Raw genomic sequence first — 23005 nt, forward strand, 5'->3', positions numbered from 1 at the left:
GAACCAAAACCTTAGTTATGTAGAAAGGCATACCCACTACAAGGTATAGTACCTATGATACATCGCCCCACAATCACATCACATGAGGTGGAAAAAGAGAGAGGAAAGGAATGGAATTGAATGATGATCATGGTAAAAATTATTCTAATGAGCAAGAGAGAGAAAACCATTCACAACTTCCATTTTTCCATCCCCCCCCCCCCCCAAAAAAAAAAATTCCACAAGAGAGCCTAAAAACATATGATTTCATCGAACTAAACTTGATTAAACCAGTGTCTGAAAACTCGTTAATATCTTGAAAATTTCACAAATGTTGAATTTACTGAAACAATTTAGTAGCCAAAACCAGAAACCAATGTTTTTATGGTTGGCAAATTGCAAAGTTTTCTCGAAATCTCAACATACTTTGAATTGTCTTACATTCAAAGTTTCATTAACACTTTTTTGCAAATTCCATCAACATTTCGAACAGAAATCATGTCTCGCCTGTTTCAACCTGGAGGAGGAGACAACCCCCGGAAAGTCGGTTTTTTTGGCCACATCACCCCTTTATACTACTGAATACACTGCTGCGTACACTCACATGACTCCAAATACATCAGTTTCAACTTATTGGCATGATTTGGCGAAATTCAACAACTTCCCAAAAGTTGATAAGTAACTGTAATAAAAAATTTAAATGTCAACAACATAGGACGATCACAACCTCATGGTGCCAAAATGTTTTCTTGTTTATCTAATTCTTTTTCAATCCTTCTGGTTAAAAATTTGATTTTCCTACCAAAGAAAAGTGAAGATATGGTTAGTATTATATAACTGGATAGGAATTGTGAGTGTGTTAATCAAAGTTGGCTGATCAATGGCCTCACAAAGTCCGAAAAATTCTCTCCCCAAGCACGAATTATTTTTAAAGGAAAAAAAAAATTGTGCAAATTACATATAGACCCTCCCCCCGGTGTTTGTAATCAATTGCATCTACTACCCCTAGAAAAAAATCAATTACAGATGCCCCCCCTACTGTTAAGAATTGAAAGCTATAAATGGGCAGCTCTGCTAAAGCAGTAAGGGAGCATTTGTAACTAATTTTTTTTCATGGGTAGTAGATATAATTAATTGCAAACACTGGGGGTCTATATGTAATTTGCCCTAATTTTTTAGGAAAATGAAAAATATTATGCTTTGGTTTGAGAAATAGGAGGAAATTTTGTTGTTGATTCCAATGTGCTTTGGAGCACTTATTATTTTTCTTAGTACAATTTTTTAGCATGGTAGAAGTTCTCCCTCTCAAGTGAGATCTCACCACCCTAAAAAACCGAATCTTGACCAAGATGGCAAGATCTCGGTCGAGATGTGTGATTTTTTTTTTGTGTCAACTCGGTTTCCCATGTCCCAGTTGGGCTGAAACTTAGTATATAAACTATTTTAGGCCTTTTGAACACACTGGTGGCCTTGGATTTCTAAGAAAACAACCCTAACTATGATTTCTAGACCTACCCATAGTGTGAAACATAAATGCTTTAGGATTGGGGAATGCAAGGTTATACAACATGTAATATAGAACATTTAAGGAATATAAATGAAAAGCAAGTGTATCAAATACATCAAATAACTTACCATCATCAAAATTTCATTTATATGGCTAAGAGTATCACAATCTCAACTCTCGACAATGGAAAAATAAAATTATACCACCATTAGAAGCATGGTGGGAGATCTCGCGAGATATATCGCTTTCTCAAATAATCAAAACGAGAAGGAGATCAAGAGCAAAAAGTTGTGATATCTCGCTATATCTCATTATATCTTGTCATATCTCACTAGAACTCTCAATTTTCACCTTTTTTTGCGCATTTTGGATGGATTTTCACTTGCAACTACTCTTAACACATCTACAACATCAAAGGAAGACCAATCATTCTCTGTTCGTCTTATGAACTTATGATTTAATGACTTATATAGAACTTCTAATGGTTGTATAATTTTATTATTCTATTCTTGAAAATTGAGATTGTGATAATCATATGGATGGAATTTGATGACATTTAGGTTATTTGATGCATTTGATACACTTGTTTTTCATTTATATGCCTTAAAGGTTCTATATTACATGTTGTATAACCTTGCATTCCCTAATCCTACAACATTTCGGGTTCACACTATGGGTAGACTTAGAAATCATACTTAGGGTTGTTTTTTGACAAATCCAAGGCCATCAATGTGTTCAAAAGGCCTTAAATAGGCTAATTACCAAGTTTCATCCCAATTAGGACCCTAAAACCCACCAAAATGCGCCACCAAGTTGACGCCAAAAAATCGCATATTTGTTGAAAAAGTCAACTATGGCAGAAATTCATGGTGGAAGATCTGCGAGATATCTCGCTATCGTGAGATAGCAAGACGAGAGGGTGTACGAGAGATGAGAGATGGGAGATGGGAGATCTCGGTTTGAGATCTCGCCATCTCGCGAGATCTAGCCAATATCTCGGCGAGATCTCACTAACTGTCCATTTTTTACTGGTTTAGGGGCTTTAAAAATCCCTGTCTTGCTCGAGAGAGGTGAGAAGAGAGAGGCATATCTCACCTCTCTCGAGTCTCTCTCTCTCTCTCCTCTCTCTCGCCTCTCTCTCGCTATAAGGCCATTTTTGGCCGGAAAACTCAAATTTTGGCCGGAATTTGTTGGGGATTCAACATAACAACATCATCAACTCATCTACAACAGCACATTCAAGCATATTTCAAGTGATTCAAGCCTATTTCAAGTAATCTTCAAGAAATGTAAGATTTTCCCCCAAATTTGAATTTTTTCAAATAGAAGGTTCTAAAATGGGTGTATGAGTGTGGTATAAATATATGTTGATGATCAAGCTTTGACCTACACTTTCATGGAAAAAAATTAAATTTTCTGTTATTAAATTTTTTTTGAATTTTCGTATTTAAAAAATATCTTATCTAAAAAATTAAAATTATAAATTATAAATAAATACTTATGATATGAATGTGATTATTACTTATGTTAAACTACATTTAGAGGGCTACAATCTCATGCATTAATATTTTGATTATCATGCTTGCTGTAATTTTTTTTGTAATAATTAAATAAAAAAATTATGAAAAATAATATTTTATTAAAAATTTATCTTCTTTTTTTTTTAAATGATGCTTATATTATGTAGTTTATTTTAAAAATACAAACATGTTTGTTTGAGCATTGTATATATGCTACCTTAGAACAAAGTGAGTGTTTTGTTGTTTTATAAATTGTTTTTACATAAAATAATTATAAAAAATAATATGTTATTAAAAATTTATCTTTTTTTTTTTAATGATGCTCATATTATGTAGTTTATTTTAAAAATACAAACATGTTTGTTTGAGCATTGTATATATGTTATCTTAGAACAAAGTGTGTGTTTTGTTGTTTTATAAATTGTTTTTACATGTTTTTATGTATCTAAAAATTATTCTAATGATTATTTGGGAACATTCATGTATGTATTTCAGACTTTCAGTACTATACATTTGAAGCTTAAATGGCAACTAGTGGGAGTGGCGGCACTGGTAGTGGGACTCAGGACATTGCTTGGCAACATGCGGATCCACTGACTGCCGACAAGAAAAAATCCCGATGCAAGTATTGCCTCAAGATTTTGAATTCTAGTGGTTCAACCAGATTAAAGCAACATTTGGCTGGTGGCTACAAAGATGTTTCCAAGTGTCCCAAGGTTCCTTAAGAAGTGCAAAAAGCAATTGCAGCAACTTTAAAGGGAGGGAAACAAAAAAAGGACGAGATGGCACAAAAGCAAAGGGAATTTTAGGATACAGTGCTATCTAGACCTTTTCTTAATGTTTATGAGGAGTCAAGCGACAATGAAGAGAGGAGGAGGGTTATGGGTGTTGAGTCACGGGCTGAGTGGAGACAGATGGAGGCTGCAATAGAATCTAGGAGACAGTCCTTACATGTTGAGAATGTGAGGCAATATGAACAGATAAGGGGAGTAGGTGATTCGGGGTCAAGGGCATCCATGCCACCTAGATATAGTTATCAGGGAACTGAGAGGACCGAAAGGAGGAGGAAGACTAGCCATCATGATTCCACATTTGACCAAGACCCTTCCCTCTTCAAGCAACAAGACATCTATCAAAGAAGCATTCCATATATGTTTGCTGGAGGTAGAAAAGGTAGTAGGGAGGAGGAAGCTAGGTTGGCAATCAGCAAATTCATGCTCTACAACAACATTGCAGCCAATGTAGCCAAAACACCATACTATCAAAGGATGATCAATGCAGTTGCTAGGGCAGGTGTAGGGGTTAAAGGCCCAACAGCTTGGGAAGTAATGAATAAATATTTACCAAAGGTAAAGCAAGAGGTGGATGAATACATTGGTTCATTAAAGGAAAAATGGAGTACATATGGTGTTACTGTGATGGCTGACGGATGGACTGGTCCTAGACTGTCCATCATTAATTTCATGGCGAGCTGCAATGGAAAGACATCCTTCCTTAAGTCAATGGATGCCTCAGATAAAATCAAAGATGTTGACTACCTTTACAAGCTTCTTAGGAAGGTGGTCCTCGAGGTAGGGCCAAAGAATGTTATCCAAATTGTCACAGATAATGGTGCTAACTTCAAAAAAGCTGGTGAAATGTTGATGAGGAAGAAGAGCAGCGAGATCCACTTCTTTTGGACACTATGTGCAGCACATTTGATTGATCTTATGTTGAAGGACTTGGGGAAAAGAAAGTCAATCACTACTGTGGTTGAGAGGGCTAGAAGGGTAAGTAATTTTATTTATAACCATGGTTATGTGTTGAAGATGATGAGGAACCACTGTAAGGGTGATCTAGTCAGACCTAGATTGACTAGATTCGGCACCAACTATGTAGCTCTGAAAAGCTTCCAGAAGAAAGTGGTGGGTCTACGGCACATGTTTGCAAGTGAGGAGTGGTTTGGTTGGCATGGATCTAGCCATCCTAATGCAATACTAGCCCAACAAACCATTGCTGATGATTCCTTTTGGAGGCAGCTGAATAGGACATTGGACATTATAGAGCCTGTTGTGTTTGTTTTAAGGATGGTGGATTCGGAGAAGAAGCCCACAATGCCCCACATATATGCTGCCCTCGAGCAAATGAAAGAGTTGGTTAAAGCTACTGCAGCTCCTTCAAATCCTACGAGAGGATCATCGATAATAGATGGGAGATGCACTTGATGCATCCTTTGCACTTGGCTGGTGAGTCACTTTTAAGTCTTTAAGTTTTTGTTGTATACTTTAATTTACATTCTTAAATTGTTATAAGTTATAAGTTCTAACTTATAATTTATCATTTATAAACAAGTAAACAACCAAATCACTGAGTCACTAACCAAATTTTTTATTTCCACGATGCAAGCTTACTACCTCAACCCAAAGTACCATTACAAGAATGATCTGGGGCTTGATGTAAAGTTGATGACTTCGGTGCAAGACATGGTGGAGAAGCTTGTGTCAAATCCCGTCATGCAAGGGACAATTAATGGAGAGGTGAGAACTTATTCAATTGTTTCTTCAACTTCTTGCATTAGTGCATTAAGCATATACATAATACAATAATTGAAGAATTGGAGTACAAATCAGGGAGTTCAGGGATGCCTCTGGGAGTTTTGGAAAGCCTTCTGCAGTTGCAACTAGGCAAAAAACTGATTATGGTAAATAGTCCACTACTCTGTAAGTCATTAAGTCTATAAATCTATTACTCTATAAATGATAACTGATAAGTTATATAAATATAAAAATTTACTTGCCTAATGCATTCTTATTTTTGGTTATGAAGCTGACTGGTGGGTGCTATATGGAACTAGTGCGCCAAATCTCAGGGACATAACAATTAAAGTACTCTCATAAACTTGCTCATCCTCTGGTTACAAGAGGAACTGGAGCACCTTCTCGCTCATCCATAGTAAGGTATGGAACAAATTGGGGAGTAAGAGGGTCGAGGACTTAGTGTATGTGCATTACAATATGAGATTGAGAGTAGGGCACATACAAGATGATATAGATGACGACAATCGTGAACCGATTGAGTTGACTGATGTATTCCACAATCCCCCGCAGAAGATGAGGAAGATGATGTCATATATCAGTGGGTTAGGGATCGAGGTGGCCCAGTGCTGGATGGGCTAGGAGGGCAGCCGCCAGCCGGATCCTACCATTGCTGCTACTATGGGCCCAGATGCTATGGCTGAGCACGTATCTTCTGATGAGGGTAAGGCTGCTGTAGCAGCATCAGAAGGACAACCAACTGTACCATTTGAGGAGCCACCTGGTCGACTTGAAACAACTGAGGTGACAACTAGTAGTGGGGATATAGATGATGCCGATGATACCAGAGGGCCAAGTGGCCCAAGTCAAGCCATCGAGTTCGAGTCATGGAGGCAGTCACGCTGGTCGTGTTTCTGGTGGAAGTCAGCGTCAACAAAGCGAGTCACCTCCACCAGGTCCAAGTCATCCGACACATGCGAGCCACAGTTCCCCGATCTCTCGGACTTATGCTAGGAGTAGGAAAAGCAGATCAAACCAAGGGCAAGGGCAAACGAATGATTATGCGAGCATGCATGGTCTTCAATTCAACATGGGAAGCATGAGCCTAGATCATGGTCACAGTGATTCACAAGAGCAGAGTTTGGACAGTTGGCAATCATCGGGGTACCAATAAGGGGATCACAGCACTGGGTCAGATTACAGTGGGTATTCTTCTTATGGAGGTCATGCTATTCCTCAAGACCCTGCACCTGGAGAGTACACATATGGGAGTAAAGGTGGATTGTTAAATGAGTGGTTTAGAAACCCCTACCCACATACTCAACAGCAATATGAACAACAACAACAACAATGGCACTTTCACCCACCCAAGATTGACGGTTATCCCAAAGTGCTATTCCTCCAGAGATTCGACATGGAGACATATCTGTTCCATATAAATCGATATGTGACATACTACAGTGATGGGTTGACTTGGGAGTCATATGTGGCCACCGTTCAAAATCAATTGATGCAAAATGTTGAGTGATACTCTTAGTCTCTTAGTCTTGTAAGTTGTAGTCTTCTAATCTTGTTACTCTTGTCTCTTGTAGTCTTGTGATCTTGTCAGTCTTGTGACTTGTGATTGTGAACTTATGGATTATGATTTATGACTTATTAAAAGTCTTAAAACTTCTTAATTCTTATGGTTGTAAAATTTTGAAGACATTTAACAATTTATTACTTTGATAGTTTGAACTTTGATCACTTGTTGACTTGAATATTTGATGTGTAATGTTATTGTATTTGATATTTGATAGTTGATAATCTAGAATTACTTGATATCTTTACATTACATATTGTCTAACCTTGCATTTCATAGAATTTCGGTTTTACACATAGGGTCGACTTAGAAGACATAGTTAAGGTTATTTTCTCACAAATCTAAGACCACCAATGTGTTCAAAAGGCATTAAATAGGCTAAATACCAAGTTTCAGCCCAACCGAGGCCCTAAACCCCACCAAGACTACGACCATTTTTTGGTAGATCTCGACCGAGATCTCGCCTTTTCTTAGTGGCAAGATCTCGCTCGAGAGCGAGATCTCCCACCATGGGTAAAATGGCTTATTGAACAATGTGATCTCAAGCCCTCTATTTATAATTAAGTGGAAAATACCCTATTACATAAATACCTTTACTTGGGTAACAAGAAATAGAAATTTGCATAAATAAAAACTCTAAAAGAGATTGACTCCTAGTAGAACTCAACCAACACTCCCCCTCAAGTTGAGGCTTAGATATTACTTGCCTACAATAGGAAGGAAATCTCCTTCTTTCAAACCCTTAGTGAAAACATCTGCTACTTGGTCTCCGGACCTCATAGAAGGCATGTAGATAAGCCCTTGTTCCAGCTTTCCTTTGACAAAAAACCTATAAATTTTAATGTGCTCAGTTCGATCATGTTGTACTGAATTATTAGCAATACTAATAGCAGCCTTGTTGTCATAATATAGCATTATAAGGTTTGGAACCTGGACTCCAATATCTTGTAACAAGCCTTTCAGCCAAAGTAGCTCACAAACTCCAAGAACCATAGCTCTATATTCAGCTTCAGTACTAAATAAAGCTACCACATTCTGTTTCTTACTTCTCCAAATAACAAGATTACCTCCAACAAAGGTACAATAACCTGAAATTGACTTTCTGTTTGGAGATCCTGCCCAATCAGCATCAGTGTATGCTTCTACTCTTAGATTATCAGCGGGTGACAAAAGTATTCCATTTCCACGACTTCCCTTCAAATATTGCAGTATTCTGGTAACAACCTTTATATGAGATAAATATGGATCATGCATTAATTGGCTCACTATCCCCACGGCATAAGCGATGTCTGGCCTAGTGTGGGACAAATAAATAAGCTTCCCTACTAGCCTTTGGTAACTTCCTTCGTCCACTGGTTCTCCCTCTTTTTCTTTAAGTTTAACTCCAGCTTCAATAAGGGTATCAACTTCTTTACACCCCAACATTCCCACTTCTGATAATTAGTTTAGGACATACTTTCTTTAGGATAGGAATATACCCATTTTTGATTGAGCCACCTATATCCCTAAGAAGTACTGTAACTTCCCTTAATCTTTAATCTTGAACTCTCTACCAAGAAAGTTCTTCAACCTTTGAATTTCTTCACCATCATCCCTGTGATGACAATAGCATCCACATAAACAATGAGAAGTGTCATTTTAGTACCTGACTTCTTGACAAATAGTGTATGATCAGCATTGCTTTGTCTGTAACCAATAGAAGTCATTGCCTTCAAGAGGCATCCAAACCAGCATCTAAGAGATTGTTTTAACCCATAAATTGACCTCTTCAACCGATAAACTTTCCTTGTAGTATTGTCATCGGAGAAACCATGTGGGATTTCTATATAGACTTCTTCCTCTAACTCTCCATGTAAAAAGGCATTCTTTACGTCTAGTTGGTGCAAATCTCAGTCTTTGTTTACAGCTACAGACAACAGAACTTTGACAGTGTTCAGTTTCGCAACAGAGGCAAAAGTCTCCTGATAATCTATCCCATAGGTCTAGGTAAACCCCTTTGCAAATAGTCTAGCCTTCAACTTGCTGACTAGTCCATCCATATTTTGTTCAACCACAAACACCCATTTGCAGCCCACTAGTTTTTTCCTGGAGGAAGTATAACCGGCTCCCAAGTATTATTTTTCTTCATTGTCTGCATTTCCTCTACCATAGCTGCCTTCCATCTCTTCTTAGCATAGGCTTCCTACCAACTTTTAGAAACAAATATAGATGATAGAGAGGATATAAAAGCACGGTAAGAGTCAGACAATGAGTCATAAGAGACATATTAGCCATGGGATGCTGAGGTACAAGATCTGACTCCTTTTTTAACAGCAATAGGAAGATCAGAAGAAGACACCTCAAGGGGAACAGTAGAATTTGATTCTGGAGTAGGAGACTGAAGTGCTAACGTGTCACCTTTCTCCACCTACTTTAGTCGGTTGTAATTCTTCCTCTGATAAGTCTGCACCTCCTTATTTTGGTCAATTTTGTTTGAAAGACCTCAATAATGTGCCTCATAGGAGTGGTCTCCCCTTGACTAGGTATTTCACATGGTTCAAAAAACGCGGGGGGGGGGGAGGAGGGGGGAATTAGAGTCCTCAGGTATACTGGATGAAGTCTCCCCCTAGTCGGGAAATGGGCTAGACCTGTTACATCATTTATCTTTGAAGTTAAAAGTTTAACTTCCCTTCCTTCTAGCTCCCCATGCTAACTTCCCTTCCTTCTAGCTCCCCATGCAACCAAATGAAGCCTCCACATTTCCTACAGGGCACTTTGATGGTGACAAAACAAAAATAGAATTATATCTTTTGAGAAGCACATTTATGTATGAAATCTTAGGGCATAAAGCATGTATTTTACACACTGAAAATAGAGCTACCTTGGGTTTTGTATTGTTGTTTGCAGATTAGAGGATATTTTCGGAGCTCAAAGAATATTCAAGATTTTTAGGTGCGATAACTACAATTTTACCCCTAAAATGGTCCATTTTATTTTCCTATTATGAAGAGGGCCCAAATCTAAGCATAATGGGTCAAAAGTGGATCGAAATGAAAGTCTTAGCCAGATCAATCATTCCAAAAAAATTTACAATCAAGGGTTTAGGTTTATTTTTATTTTATTTTTCGAGAAAAATAAATTCCATATGTACATATGGAGCCCAGAGAGTAGTCAAAGATTATAATCTTCTTCCCTCATATAAGTTGACCTCCTAATTTTTCCATACTATCCAAGATTTCGTAAATCCTCTACCTTATTTTATTCTAGTTAATTGGATCATAATTTCTAAGATATTTTCTTCTTCTTTCCATTTTTTTCTTTCCATTTCTACTCATTTCAATCACCAGGATTTCTTTTATTCCTCTCCATTTTATTATTTTTCCATTCTCTCCTTCCTATGGATTTTAGACTTAGAACCTTGCTGTAAAATAGTTTCAGGCCTGGAAATTAAAAGGAGGGTTTGGAAACTAGGATATTAGGGTTTCAATTACGAGGGGGAATGGATCTGTTATAGTTGTTTTTGTAATTTTAGATTTAGTTCTAATGGATTTAGAGTGTGGATGAGGGTTTAGGTTGAATTATGATTTAGGTCTAAGGTTGAAGAAAAGTTGCAGAAATTTAATGAAGAAGACGAAGTGCAGAATTTTTTGAAGTGCTAAGGTTTTAGGTTATAGGTGGAATTAAGGTAGGGATGGGATGAAGGTTAAGGTGCAATCAAATTAGGAAGGGAAAGGGGGGACAAGAGGGTGGGGATTAGGGACCTAATATGGAGGGATTCTACTGCTGCCGTAGGGAACAAGAAACACAGAGTTAGGGTGTCATAGGGATGAAGGGGAGGGGGCAGGAATGTCTACAGGGGGTGGGGGAAGCTGCTGCCAGGTCACAGCAGCCAGGAGGAAGGGGAACTAGGGTTGCGCAGGGGCAAGGGAGGGAGTAGGGGTGAAGGGGAAGGGGGTGCCTTGCGTGGGTAAGGAAAGAGGGGGAGGGTGCTGGAGTTGCCTGACTTGGTTATTTGAAGAACACTTGCTGGAAACTTTGAATGTGCTGAATATTGAAGAAGAACCTTACTAAAATCCAACGAGGGCCCCTCAACAGGAACCCCGGTCCTCAACTCAATAACTTTTTCATTCAATAATTAGACTTAAACTTACAAAGAAAGAATATGCCTTAATCTATAGCGCACTAAAAAAACCTAGACACTTAAGTGAGATTCCTTTATACATTAGGATCCCGCCACATAATCTTGACCATTAAAATAAAATCCAAAGGTCCCTAATGGACACATGCTGAAATAAAAGTTTTAATTAACTTTAATAAGCACATGCATAAATTCTGTTTAATTAAACTATAGTTGTCCAACGGGCTAGAGTTTAAAAGAATTAAGGACTGTATAATTAACTCAACTACAAGTTCAAAACAAGACTCTTTAACCAACTTGGACTCTAGAAATAAAACTGGAATTAAGTTCCAGCAACTAGGGCAGAAAATAACAAAATACCCCTCTAAGAGGGTTCAGCCAGCATAGGAAGGCTTCTTAGAGCCAACTTGTGGGCCCCACTTAGGGTTTTGATCAGGGATCCAAATTGTGTTCACATCAGCACCTGTCATGTATGATGATTTGTTGAAGGAAAATAGGCCTGCCTTTAATGGTTTCATTGTTCACTGAGGAGACAGGATTCTTAAGCATGCTTAAGGTGCCATGTCAATCAGCCTTTACAAATGGGCAAGGGCTTGTCCAAGAAGAGAGCCACAGAGATAGGGTGATGGTTTCATATGGATCATGAGTTGGGTGGTGATTCCCAAAAGAAAGGGAAGTGAAGAAAAACAAAAAATATAAAAGAAAATTCCCACCTCATAGCCTTTAAGTTAGTGCCCCTATACGGAGACCTATAAAATGCCCCTGTACAGAGAAGTGATATAATCCAGATTGAAGGGACTAGAAGAGCTAGGGGTAGACCAATGACAACGTTAAGAGAATTGGTTAGAAAGGATATACATAGCTTCGGCCTTGTATTTAGCATGGCCTCAAACATAACTAATTGGAAGGCAAGAATCCATGTAGCCGACCCCGTTTAGTTGGGACAAGGCTTACTGTTGTTGTCGTTGTCGTTGTTGTTGTATGGTCTTTAAGTTAGTGAGCTACAAAAGAAGTTCATGATAAAATTGACCTATAATAAAAGCCTTAAAGGATACCTATCCCGGGGGTTGGGGGAAAAAGTAGAAGGTTTAAATCATGAATGAAGCCCATGACTGCTCAGACATAAGATTTGGAGATATTTGGCCAAGTTCTATAATTCAAGCACCATAACTGGAATGCATGTTCAATGTACCTAGATTCAGCCACTACTTGGGTTCTAAGTGTTGTAATTGTTGTGGAATGGCTTATTAATCAATGATCTCAAGCCCTCTATTTATAATTAAGTAGAAAGTACACTATTACAAGGAATAGAATTCTACATGAATACAAACTCGAATTTAACTCCTATACAAACTCTAATTGAATTCCTAGTAGAATCCAACACTCCCCCTCAAGTTAAGGCATAGATATTAGTCATGCCCAACTTGCCTACAATAGAAAAAAAATCTCTTTCTTTCAAACCCTTAGTGAAAATATATGCTACTTGGTCTCCAGATCTTACAAAAGGCATCCCAATAAGCCCTTGTTCCAACTTTCCTTTAACAAAAAACCTGTCAATTTCAGTGTGCTTAGTACAATCATGTTGCACCGGTTTATTAGCAATACTAATAGCAGCCTTGTTGTCACAATATAACATCATAGGATTTGGAACTTGAACTCCAATATCTTGTAGCAAGCATTTCAACCATAGTAGCTCACAAACTCCACAAACCATAGCTCTATATTCAGCTTCAATACTAGATAAAGCTACCACATTCTATTTCTTACTTCTTCAAGTAACTAGATTACCTCCAATAAAGGTACAATAACCTGAAATTGACTTCCTGTTTGGAGATCCAGCCTGATCCGCATCGGTGTATGCTTCTACTTTTAGATTATCAGTGGGTGACAGAAGTATTCCTTTTCCAGCCTTCATATGAGCTAAATATGGATCATGCATTAATTGGCTCACTATCCCTACAGAATAAGCAATGTCTGGCCTGGTGTGGGACAAGTAAATAAGCTTCCCTACCAGCCTTTGGTATCTTCCTTTGTCCACTGGTTCTCCCTTTTTTTCTTTAAGTTTAGCTCCAGCTTCAATAGGGGTATCAATTGCTTTACAACCCAACATTCCCCCTTCTGATAATAGATCTAGGACATACTTTCTTTGGGATAGGAATATACATTTCTTTGATCAAGCCACCTCAATCCCTAAGAAATACTGTAACTTCCCTAGATTTTTAATTTCAAACTCTCTGCCAAAAAAGTCCTTCACCAACATTCCCTGTGATGACAATATCGTCTACATAGACAATGAGAAGTGTGATGTTAGTACCTGACTTCTTGACAAATAGTGTATGATCGGCATTGCTTTGCTTGTACCCAATAGAAGTCATTGCCTTCAAAAGGCGTCCAAACCAACATCTAAGAGACTGCTTTAACCCATAAATGATCTCTTCAACCGACAAGCTTTCCCTGCAGTATTGTCATCAGAGAAACCATGTGGGATTTCCATATAGACTTCTTCTGCTAACTCCTTATGTAAGAAGGAATTCTTCACGTCTAGTCGGTGCAAGTTCCAGTCTTTGTTCACAGCGACAGACAACAGAACTCTGACAGTGTTTAGTTTTGCAACAAGGGCAAAGGTCTCCTAATAATCAATCCCATAGGTCTGGGTAACCCCTTTGCAACTAGTCTAGCTTTCAACTTGTTGATTGGTCCATCCATATTTTGTTTAACCACAAATACCCATTTGCAGCCCACTGGTTTTTTTCCTGGAGGAAGTGTAACTAGCTCCCAAGTGTCAGTTTTCTTCATTGTCTGCATTTCCTCTACCATAGCTGCCTTCCATCTCTTATCAGCATAGGCTTCCTACCAACTTTTAGGAACATATACAGATGACAGAGAGGATATAAAAGCACGGTAGGAGTCAGCCAAAAAATTATAAGAAACATATTTAGCTATGGGATGTTGAGTACAAGATCTAACCCATTTTCTAATAGCAATAGGAAGATCAAAAGAAGATACCTTAAGGGGAATAGCAGAATTTGATTATGGAGCAGGAGACTGAAGTGGTAACGTATCACCGTTCTCCAACTGCTTTAGCTGGTTGTAATTCTTCCTCTGATAAGTGTGCACCTCCTTATTCTGGTCAATCTAGTTTTAAAAACCCCAATAGTGTGTCTCACAGGAGTGGTCTCCCCCTAGCTAAGTTCTTCAAATGGTTCAGAAAATGAAGGGGGAGGATTAGAGTCCTCAGGTATACTGGCTGAAGTCTCCCCCTAGTCAGGAAACTCTTCTGGGATTCTTAAGTTGTGTTGGTGTGTGATAGGAAGATCTAGAGTCGGAAAGAACACCTCTCCTTTAAAACTCTCCCCCTGGAGAGGTGTATAGTAAGGGCAAGACTCATTAAAAATTACATCCATGAATACAATGGTTTTCCGGGAAGGAGGATGATAACATTTGTACCCTTTATGAGTAGCAAAATACCCCAAAAATATGCAACGTAGGCCGCGGGGAGCCAGCTTACTCTGGTGGGCTATGATTTTGGCATAACACACGCACCCAAAAACCTTTGAGGGAATAACAAAAGAAGAGGCTCCCTGAAGAATCTTATTAGGACATTTAAAACCAAGTATCCTATAAGGCATCCTATTCATAAGGTAAGAAGCACTGAATATAGCATCACTCCAATATTGGTCAAGTACATTCATAGCAATTATAATGGAACGGGCTATCTCTAAAAGATGTCGATTCTTCCTTTCGGCAACCCCATTTTGGGCAGCCGTATCAATGCAACTAGTCTGGTGTATTATGCCAGGAGTCGGAGAAAATCTCTGAAATTCACCATCAATATATTATGTGCCATTTTCACTGCGAAGGATCTTCATAGTGGCATTAAACTGAGTTTTAATCATATAATGAAAATCACGAAAGCATCGGAAAACCTCAATTTTTTTGTTTTAAAAGAAAAATCCATGTAGAACGAGAGTGACAATCAATAAAAGTAACAAAGTATCTATGGCCAGTAATAGACACACGTCGGCAGGGACCCCACACATCAGTATGAATTAGCATAAAAGGAATAGTTTTTCTATTATGAAGAGAAGGTAGATAAGCAGAACAAGTCTGCTTCGCAAAAATGCAGGCTTCAAAAAAAAAATTATCCACATTATAAAAAAAAACCAAATCAGGAAATATTTTCTTAAGAGTTCCTAGAGGGTGACCTAGCCTATGGTGCCACTGATGAAGGTCTGATATTACCGAATGGACCGGATTAGAAGATGTAGTCAAAGCAGAAACAGATCCTTCAATCGGCTCAAGCAAATAAAGTCCATTGTCTAGTTTACCATGTCCAATCTCCTTCCCCGTGACCAGATCCTGGAAGACACAGTAAGATGGGAAAAAAGTCACTTTACAATTCAAGTCATTTGTAAGACTACTGAGAGAGAGCAAGTTAGTAGAGAAAGAGGGAACATATAAAACTTTAGACAAAGAAAGTGATGGAGAATACTTAATGGTCCCTTTTCCAGCAATGGAAGAATAAGAGCCATCAGCAATTTGAACTTTATCTTTTCCAAAAGTTGGAGAATATTGTAAGAAAGAGGAGAATAAACCTGTCATATGATCTGTGGCTCCTGTATCAATGATCCAAGGAGTAAAAACTGAAGAAACTTGAAAGCCTGTAAAAGTTTTACTTGAAGTAGCAAGGTAAGAGTTGGTATGGGTAGTAGAGGAAGCACTGGTCAAAGCTGTACCGGCAGTAGAAGATGCAGAATACGTCGCAGAGTAGCGAACTCCTCCTGTGAGAAACCAACGTCTGCAGTGGGTGTGGTGGAAACTGTCTCAAAAAGATTAGCCTTTGGTTGTCCCTTTCTTTGTGCTCGTTTTTGCTCAAAATCAACAGGCTTCCCATGCAATTTCCAACAATTTGCCTTGATATGATACGGTTTGTGACAGTGCTCACATTTGACAATCTCCTTAGCTGGATCAGATTTAGTGAGAACAGACTGTAAGGCTGATTTCTCCATAATAGGAGTATAAAGCATGGCTAAGCGACAACTTTCCTCACACTAAACAAGAGCATAAGACTGTTCTAGTGTAGGAAAGGGAGAACGACTTAAGACTTGTACTCTAATCTGATCGTATTCCACATTCAAACCTGCTAAGAAGTCATATACCCGAATCTTATCAATGTGCTTCCTATAAGTAGTCACATCATCTGGGTTAGTGGGATGATAATCCCCATAATGATCCAACTCCCGCCAAAGAGATAACAACGCGGCATAATATTGGGCCACAGTTAATTCCTTTTGGGTAGTCTCATGAAGCTTCTTTCGTAGCTCATAAACCTGTGCATCATTCCCCAACTGTCCATATGTTTCAAAGTAGTAGCCTTCCAGATTTGGGCTACAGTATCAAGTAATAGATATCCACGGGCAATATTTGGAATCATGGAATTCAAAAGAAATGACAAAATAAGAGAATCATTCGAGATCCATTTATCCTGTGAAACGCCTGTGGTAGTAGGTTAGTGGTGCCCGTAATGTGTCTAAAAAGTCCTCTTCCGGCAATAGTCAGGTAAGCAGATCGGGACCAAATCAAATAATTTGTCCCATCAAAGCTTACCGAAAGAGGATGAAGAGTGGGGTAATGTTCAGAGCCAGTGGGAGCAGGAGCACCATCAATAGTTGTCATGTTGACAAAATTATCTGCAGTTCTTCAGTCTTCAACCTTTCAAAGTAACAGAAATGTTGCAGAATGCAATAGCTGAACAACCCAAAACAATTCTAAGTAATGATAACACGTGAAAAGTATCTCCTCAGGTTACCTCCAATTAGTATATTGTTGAACCAAAGTACACCAGGAAAGTTTCCAGGAAAGAGTGGAGGGACACAACCGGTCCGCTTAAATACCAGACTCCTTAGACAAAATTTTCCTAAACATGCACTTAATCACCCAATATACATTTCCAGGATACCCGAAAAGAAAACAAACACGGTCCAAAGAGCAACGGGTCCCTCTTTTTTTTTCTCTTTTTTGGAAAATGACAAACACGTCCCTAACAAATCCGAATTTACAATGAAGTCCCTAAAACTGTGTAAATTTGCAAATAAGTCCTTGAAAACTTATAAATAGGTCCCTAAAAACTATAAAATTACGATTAAGTCCCTAGAAGAATGCAAATTTACCAATTAAACCCCTCAAGCATTGGTTTTAGATTTAGGTAAAAAACTCATTGCTTGCTTTCTTTCTTCTGTTCTTCTCTCGATGGCGCAAGATTTCTTTCTTCTGTTCTTCTCTCGATGGCGCAGGAAGCAGCGATGAGAGCAACACCAGTAGCAGCGGCGCTAGCAGCACCAGTAGCAACAGTGGTAGCAGCAGGTTCGTGACAATAGCAGCGGCTGTAGCAGCGGTGGTATCAACAGAGGGTTCCTCTTCTCTTCTTCTTTCCCTCCTTTTTCTTGTTCTTGCAGTGGCAGATTTCTGTCCAAAACTAAAGAATCAATAGGTGCAGAAAATTTCTGAATTTGAATTTCTGCGATAGTTGCAGAAAAAAGAGGAATTTGAATTTCTGCGATAGTTGCAGAAAAATCCTGCGATGGTTGTAGAAAAATTTTGCAATTGTTGCAAAAGAAAGAACTCTACGATGGTATTACAGTTGCAGAAAATTCTGCAACTGCGATGGATTTTATGGTAGCAGAAGAAAGAGAAAATCTGCGATGGGTTTTGCAGAAGGAAAAAAAGAATTGAAGAAGATCAATTGAATTTAGGCTCTGATGCCATGTTGTAATTGTTGTGGAATGGCTTATTAATCAATGATCTCAAGCCCTCTATTTATAATTAAGTAGAACGTACACTATTACAAGGAATAGAATTCTACATGAATACAAACTCAAATTGAACTCCTATACAAACTCTAATTGAACTCCTAGTAGAATCCAACACTAAGCAAGGCATATTATAAGACTAGGATAGGTTGGGTAGGTAGTCCCATAAGGGAACAATTTACAACTTTTCTGGCCATTTCAAATTGCCATATGTGGAGAGGGGCCCATTCAGATGGATAGTCCTTTTGTCTGTAAGGGCAGCATCATCTCAACTATTCCTAAATTAAGTATTTTTTTAAAGTATCCATGTATACTTGTCCAGAAGCATTCATGTTCTTTCCAAAATTTGGTAGTACATCCCTCCCTAGAACAACACTCAGCCTCTTCCTAATTAAAGGGATTCGGCTACATGGATCCTTATGCACACACGCACTCACACTCATAACAAGGGAAGTGGGGGAGGGGAAGAGAAGCAATATAAAGAATGAATGAAGCATCAACCACAATTGCATATCATTCAAAAGCAAACAAGCTGGAGTCAGCCACACACAAACCTTGCCTTCAATCAGCACAACCTTGTTTGGAAACAAGACCTAAACTGTGTATGTCTTTCCTTGTCAGTTCTAAGATCATTGTAAGCCTGTCCTATTTTTTTCAGTAACCTTCATTCTAAATCAAGTAACTCCTTTGAACTAGAGCATCCAGATGCCTCCATAGAACATGGCCATACCACCTTAAGCAACTTTTTGTAGCTTATATAAAACCAAAGCTACTCCATACCAGCTCTAGTATGATCATTCATTATCTTACTCTACTTAGTTTTGCCACTTAGCCATCTCAACATCTTCATCTTCGCTACATGTAGCTTATAATGTAGCTTATATAGAAGATATTTCATGACTGCCCAACAATCGGCCCCATTCACCATATCCAGCCTTACAATATCTAGCGAAAGATTTCCTTGAAGCTTTTCCATCAATCAGGGAACACTTTGGATGCACCTCTCCACTTCAGTCATCCATCCTTAATCCTCTCCAATATCACCTTTTTCATTGATTAGTGAATTTAGATACTGTAAAGGCCACTTCCAAAATCTCAATCTCATCTAGTTTCATCCCCTCAATCCATCATAGAGTCGCAAAAGTTACATACCGTATACTCCGTCGTCCTACTATCTTAAAATTATCAGCCAAATTTAAAAGACAGTTTTTAAACCAATTTCCAGTATTACCTTAGTATGGTATATGCACAAAGGCACCCTAAAGAAAAAACTAATAATTTCTTTCTTCCGACTCGTTAGTCATCTAGATATTAGGCGTTATGTCCGCAGATCCAGAAAGCAGCGTTGCTAGTTTCATGTTTTTCTCGTCAGGTAGTGCTAACTAGACCCAAAAATAAAAACACAAATTGCAGTGAAGTCGACAAAAGCAGAAGGATCATTATAAATGAATCATGGAACCAACACCAGACACGGCGATAGACTCCTTTACCTGCTGGGAGGAGGCTCGACGAAGTTGAGGCCAAGAACAAGTCCACAAAGGCGGCAGCCAAAAGGCAACCATCTCACCGTAGAGTATGCTCAATGCCCAAATGCAGCACAGAAACGCCGTCAATTTCCACATCCTTCTGCCACCTGTGTGAACCTTTGTTATTTTTGAGGACGGTCGCTCAATATGTCCTCTGTCACGAACCTGAACTCTGCTGGATCTTCAATTCAAATGCCGGAGGATCGGCAGTGATGGCCGCAACATCGGCGCCGCAAGCAGCCAGACACCTACTTTCCCACGTTGACTCAACGCCCAGTACACACTCCTAAGTCCTAAGTTCCACCTCGTGTTCAGACCACATAGAGACTTTTCCCTGTATTTATATAATTTATATAATTTATAAATTTATAAATACTCTGGTAAATATTACTTACCTCCTTTCTTGGTTGACAAAAGAGCACTTTGACCACTCTTAATTGGATAATACCAAGGTGTGACATTCCGGCAAAATTCGCCCATTCACCCTTTGGCAAAACCTGATGAACTAGCAAATTTTGCCGATTGATTGCTGACATTTACAGGTGGAGTTCAACATTTTTAGAGTTGCAGACACATTTTCAGTGGTGCAATGCTGGGAGGTGCAATGCAAGGTGTGATCATCAGGTTTGGGATGGAAGGGTCTGTGAGGCTTGGGGAGAGGCTTGGAAGAACTTGAGTGAGAAGAAGAGGATGAGGCAATAGCGGCCATGGATTCCGGAGATTTTTGCCTGTATTTCGTCACTTTGGCGGATGATATATAGCATTCCGCCCCATTTTCATTTCGCTCCTCATTGAATCGAGCACCTTTCGCCAATATCTTTTACTTTGGATAATACTAGCTACCTCCCCTCTTATCTAACAAATGTATCAAACACCTTTCTTCTATTAAATTCAACTTCTACTATTAAATATTTTTCTAAAATCCCAAATTATCCTTTGCATAAAACATGTTTTAGTTTAAATCCCAAATTACCCTCTATTAAAACCAAATCACTTTTATTATTAGAACTCCAAAGTACCCCTATGTTATTTGATCCTTTCTTAATAAAAAAATTAATACAAAATATATAAAAATTAAAAAAAATAAAATAAAATAAAATAAAATAAAAAAAACCAAAGAAAGGACTCCTCATATTCTTCAACCTTTGTTCTTCCTCAACCTCTATGTGTGCAATTATTTTGCAAGCAACTAATTTGATAACCTGAAGAGCTTTCCGTTCCATCCAAGCTCTCCACAATTCGCTTCTTGCTGAAAATCTCCTGAAACTTTTTAATTCCTATTCTTCATTTTCCTCTTTTCTTATGAAACTGTGGAATGTCTAACACTTTGTCCCTCATAGTGCAAGGGATTTCCTATCTTCGTATGAAACTGTGGAATGTCTAACACCTTGTCCCTCATAATGCAAGGAATTTCTATATTCTTGAGCCTTTGATGTCCCTCCATTGTTGATTTATTTTGTAAGGTTTCATAGTGAAGTAAAATGTCCTGAATTCGATAATGTACCTTGTCTTTTTTTAACTATATGTTGGTGTAAAGAATATTCTTCTTTCTGCTCCGGTTCACTTCCGATCTGGTTTTGGTTCCCTTGAAGCCAAAATAAAAGTGAGAGCGGACCGCCTCTCAAGACGGGAAGCCACCTCCAATGATTAAGTTAGTACTTGTAGGAGAACTAAAAGTTTCCCCTTGAGAAGTAAATGCTCAAGAAGGATTCAGGAGAATGAAGAAGAGAATGTTATTCGTGAATTAGTGAAGGAGAGTAATGGCTGGAGAAGCCCCCTCCCTTTTATCTGCATAGCCGTCCTTTATTTATGCAGCGAACCCTTACCTTTGGAGGTCATAGGATCTGTTTGGCCATTTGATCAGGATGATTCCAATGTGCGGTCGAGATGGCTTCGTGAGATGGCAAGTCAGATTGGTAAGCATTGTCCTTAGGACAACTGGTGGTTCCGCAAGTGAATCAAGAAGTCAGAGTGAGTATGATCTCGATGTTACATTGTTCCTCGCTTGGGGGAACAAAAGGAAAGTTCATAGTACTCGAGATAGCCTTGGAGAAAATAAGAAGCTTATAGCCTATCCCTATGTATTTAATGAGCCTCAAGGCATTTAATGCTGTTGAGGTATGACGTTTGGGGGAGGATGTGCCGAATCTCCCGCTGGCGCCATTTCGGCTGAAAACCCATAAGGCGACAGTGGTGTGTCATCGAACTCTGTGCCTCCTGCACTCTTTGCTGACAGCTGCTCCGAGAAGTGCCATTACCTAACCCTTGCCAACGAGCTTTATCTACATTGAGGTTGGGATCCTTGGACTGACTCTGATGGTTCGTTCCGGTTCAACGGTTCACACCGACTTATCCATAACATTAGCCCCCTAGTCTTTGTGATAACTTTTGTCATAAATATTGTCTTTGGGTCAATTAAAGCGTCTCATACTAGGCTCAGCCGAAAAGTCCATATGCCTTTGCTGAATCGTCGTTGAAAAAGTGGGAGATCTCAATGCATATGTGTCTACAGGCATCAGCTGCTCTGACGGTTGCTTTCTCTAGTCGCGTCGCTTGAAATGATGCATGCGTCATTGAATGTGACTGCTTTTTTGGCCATGTGCCCAAGGGAACATACCTTTTCGAAACCAAAGTGTTCATAAGCGCGATAGTCGTTGGGCGCAGCCCCGACTCGTGAGTGGTTGCAGGCAGTCTTAGACCATATCTTCTCAATATTGTATTCCAAGATTTCTGAAATCTTTAGGGTGTCAGCTTGGATCAGTGCTCATTTGAATAAGTCTTCACTCCTCTTGCCTCTCGCGTAAGTTATCTCTCTTCGATTAGTGCCATGGGTAGGGAATTAGTGAATAAGCGCAACATAGTTGATGCATCGGGTATCCAATCCTCCTTGAATCCCTGGACTAAGGTAGGAATCCTTGGTGATCCCTTTAGCAACAAACCCTTTTCCTCCTCTTCTTCCTCAAACATGGTTGCCGGCTCTGCCGGGAAACCACCATCGTCTGTTCGCAGGAGTGGAGTCTCAAAAACTCCAACCAAAAGCTGTGCAACCCTGGGGATAGTTTTGTCGAGCCCTCCGGTTTGTGATAACCCTGACGATGAAGCTACCTCAGGGCCCCTATTTTTTCCCAGTTACCTTTGTCCTCATCATGTTGAGTTGATGAAAACGACCTTCAGGATTCCGAACGAATTCCCAGTGAGACTCCATGGTCCTTGTGAGAGGGCTTGCCTGTTGAGAGAGGGAGAAATCCCTTTGTATTTTGACTCTATGTTGGGAGGCATGAGGCTTCCCCTCTGTGCCTTCTCCATGCAAGTCCTTTTTTATTCAGACCGAACCCCAGGGATGCTAGCCCCCAACGGTTGGAGGTGCCTTGTGGGTTTCATGGAGTATTGTAAGAGTTTAAACATTGACTGCAACCTGAACGTTTTCAAGCTCGTCTATTCCCTTAGAGCCT

General features: G+C 39.2%; 1 protein-coding gene across 1 annotated transcript in view; it reads right to left on the reverse strand.

Annotated features, from left to right (window-relative positions):
- LOC149012042 (Calcineurin-like metallo-phosphoesterase superfamily protein) overlaps positions 1-19851 on the reverse strand; it is a 98460-nt gene extending 78609 nt beyond the window's left edge. The window contains exon 1 of the mRNA XM_089162060.1: positions 19518-19851. Coding sequence (XP_089018186.1) covers positions 19518-19649 — 132 coding nt within the window. The 5' untranslated portion in view covers positions 19650-19851. The remainder of the gene's footprint in view (positions 1-19517) is intronic.
- Between the last annotated feature and the right edge of the window lie 3154 nt (positions 19852-23005).

This window comes from Hakea prostrata, chromosome 7 (genome assembly GCF_041222555.1).
Source record: "Hakea prostrata isolate BN-2017 chromosome 7, UWA_Hpros_2, whole genome shotgun sequence".
Classification (NCBI taxonomy): domain Eukaryota; kingdom Viridiplantae; phylum Streptophyta; class Magnoliopsida; order Proteales; family Proteaceae; genus Hakea; species Hakea prostrata.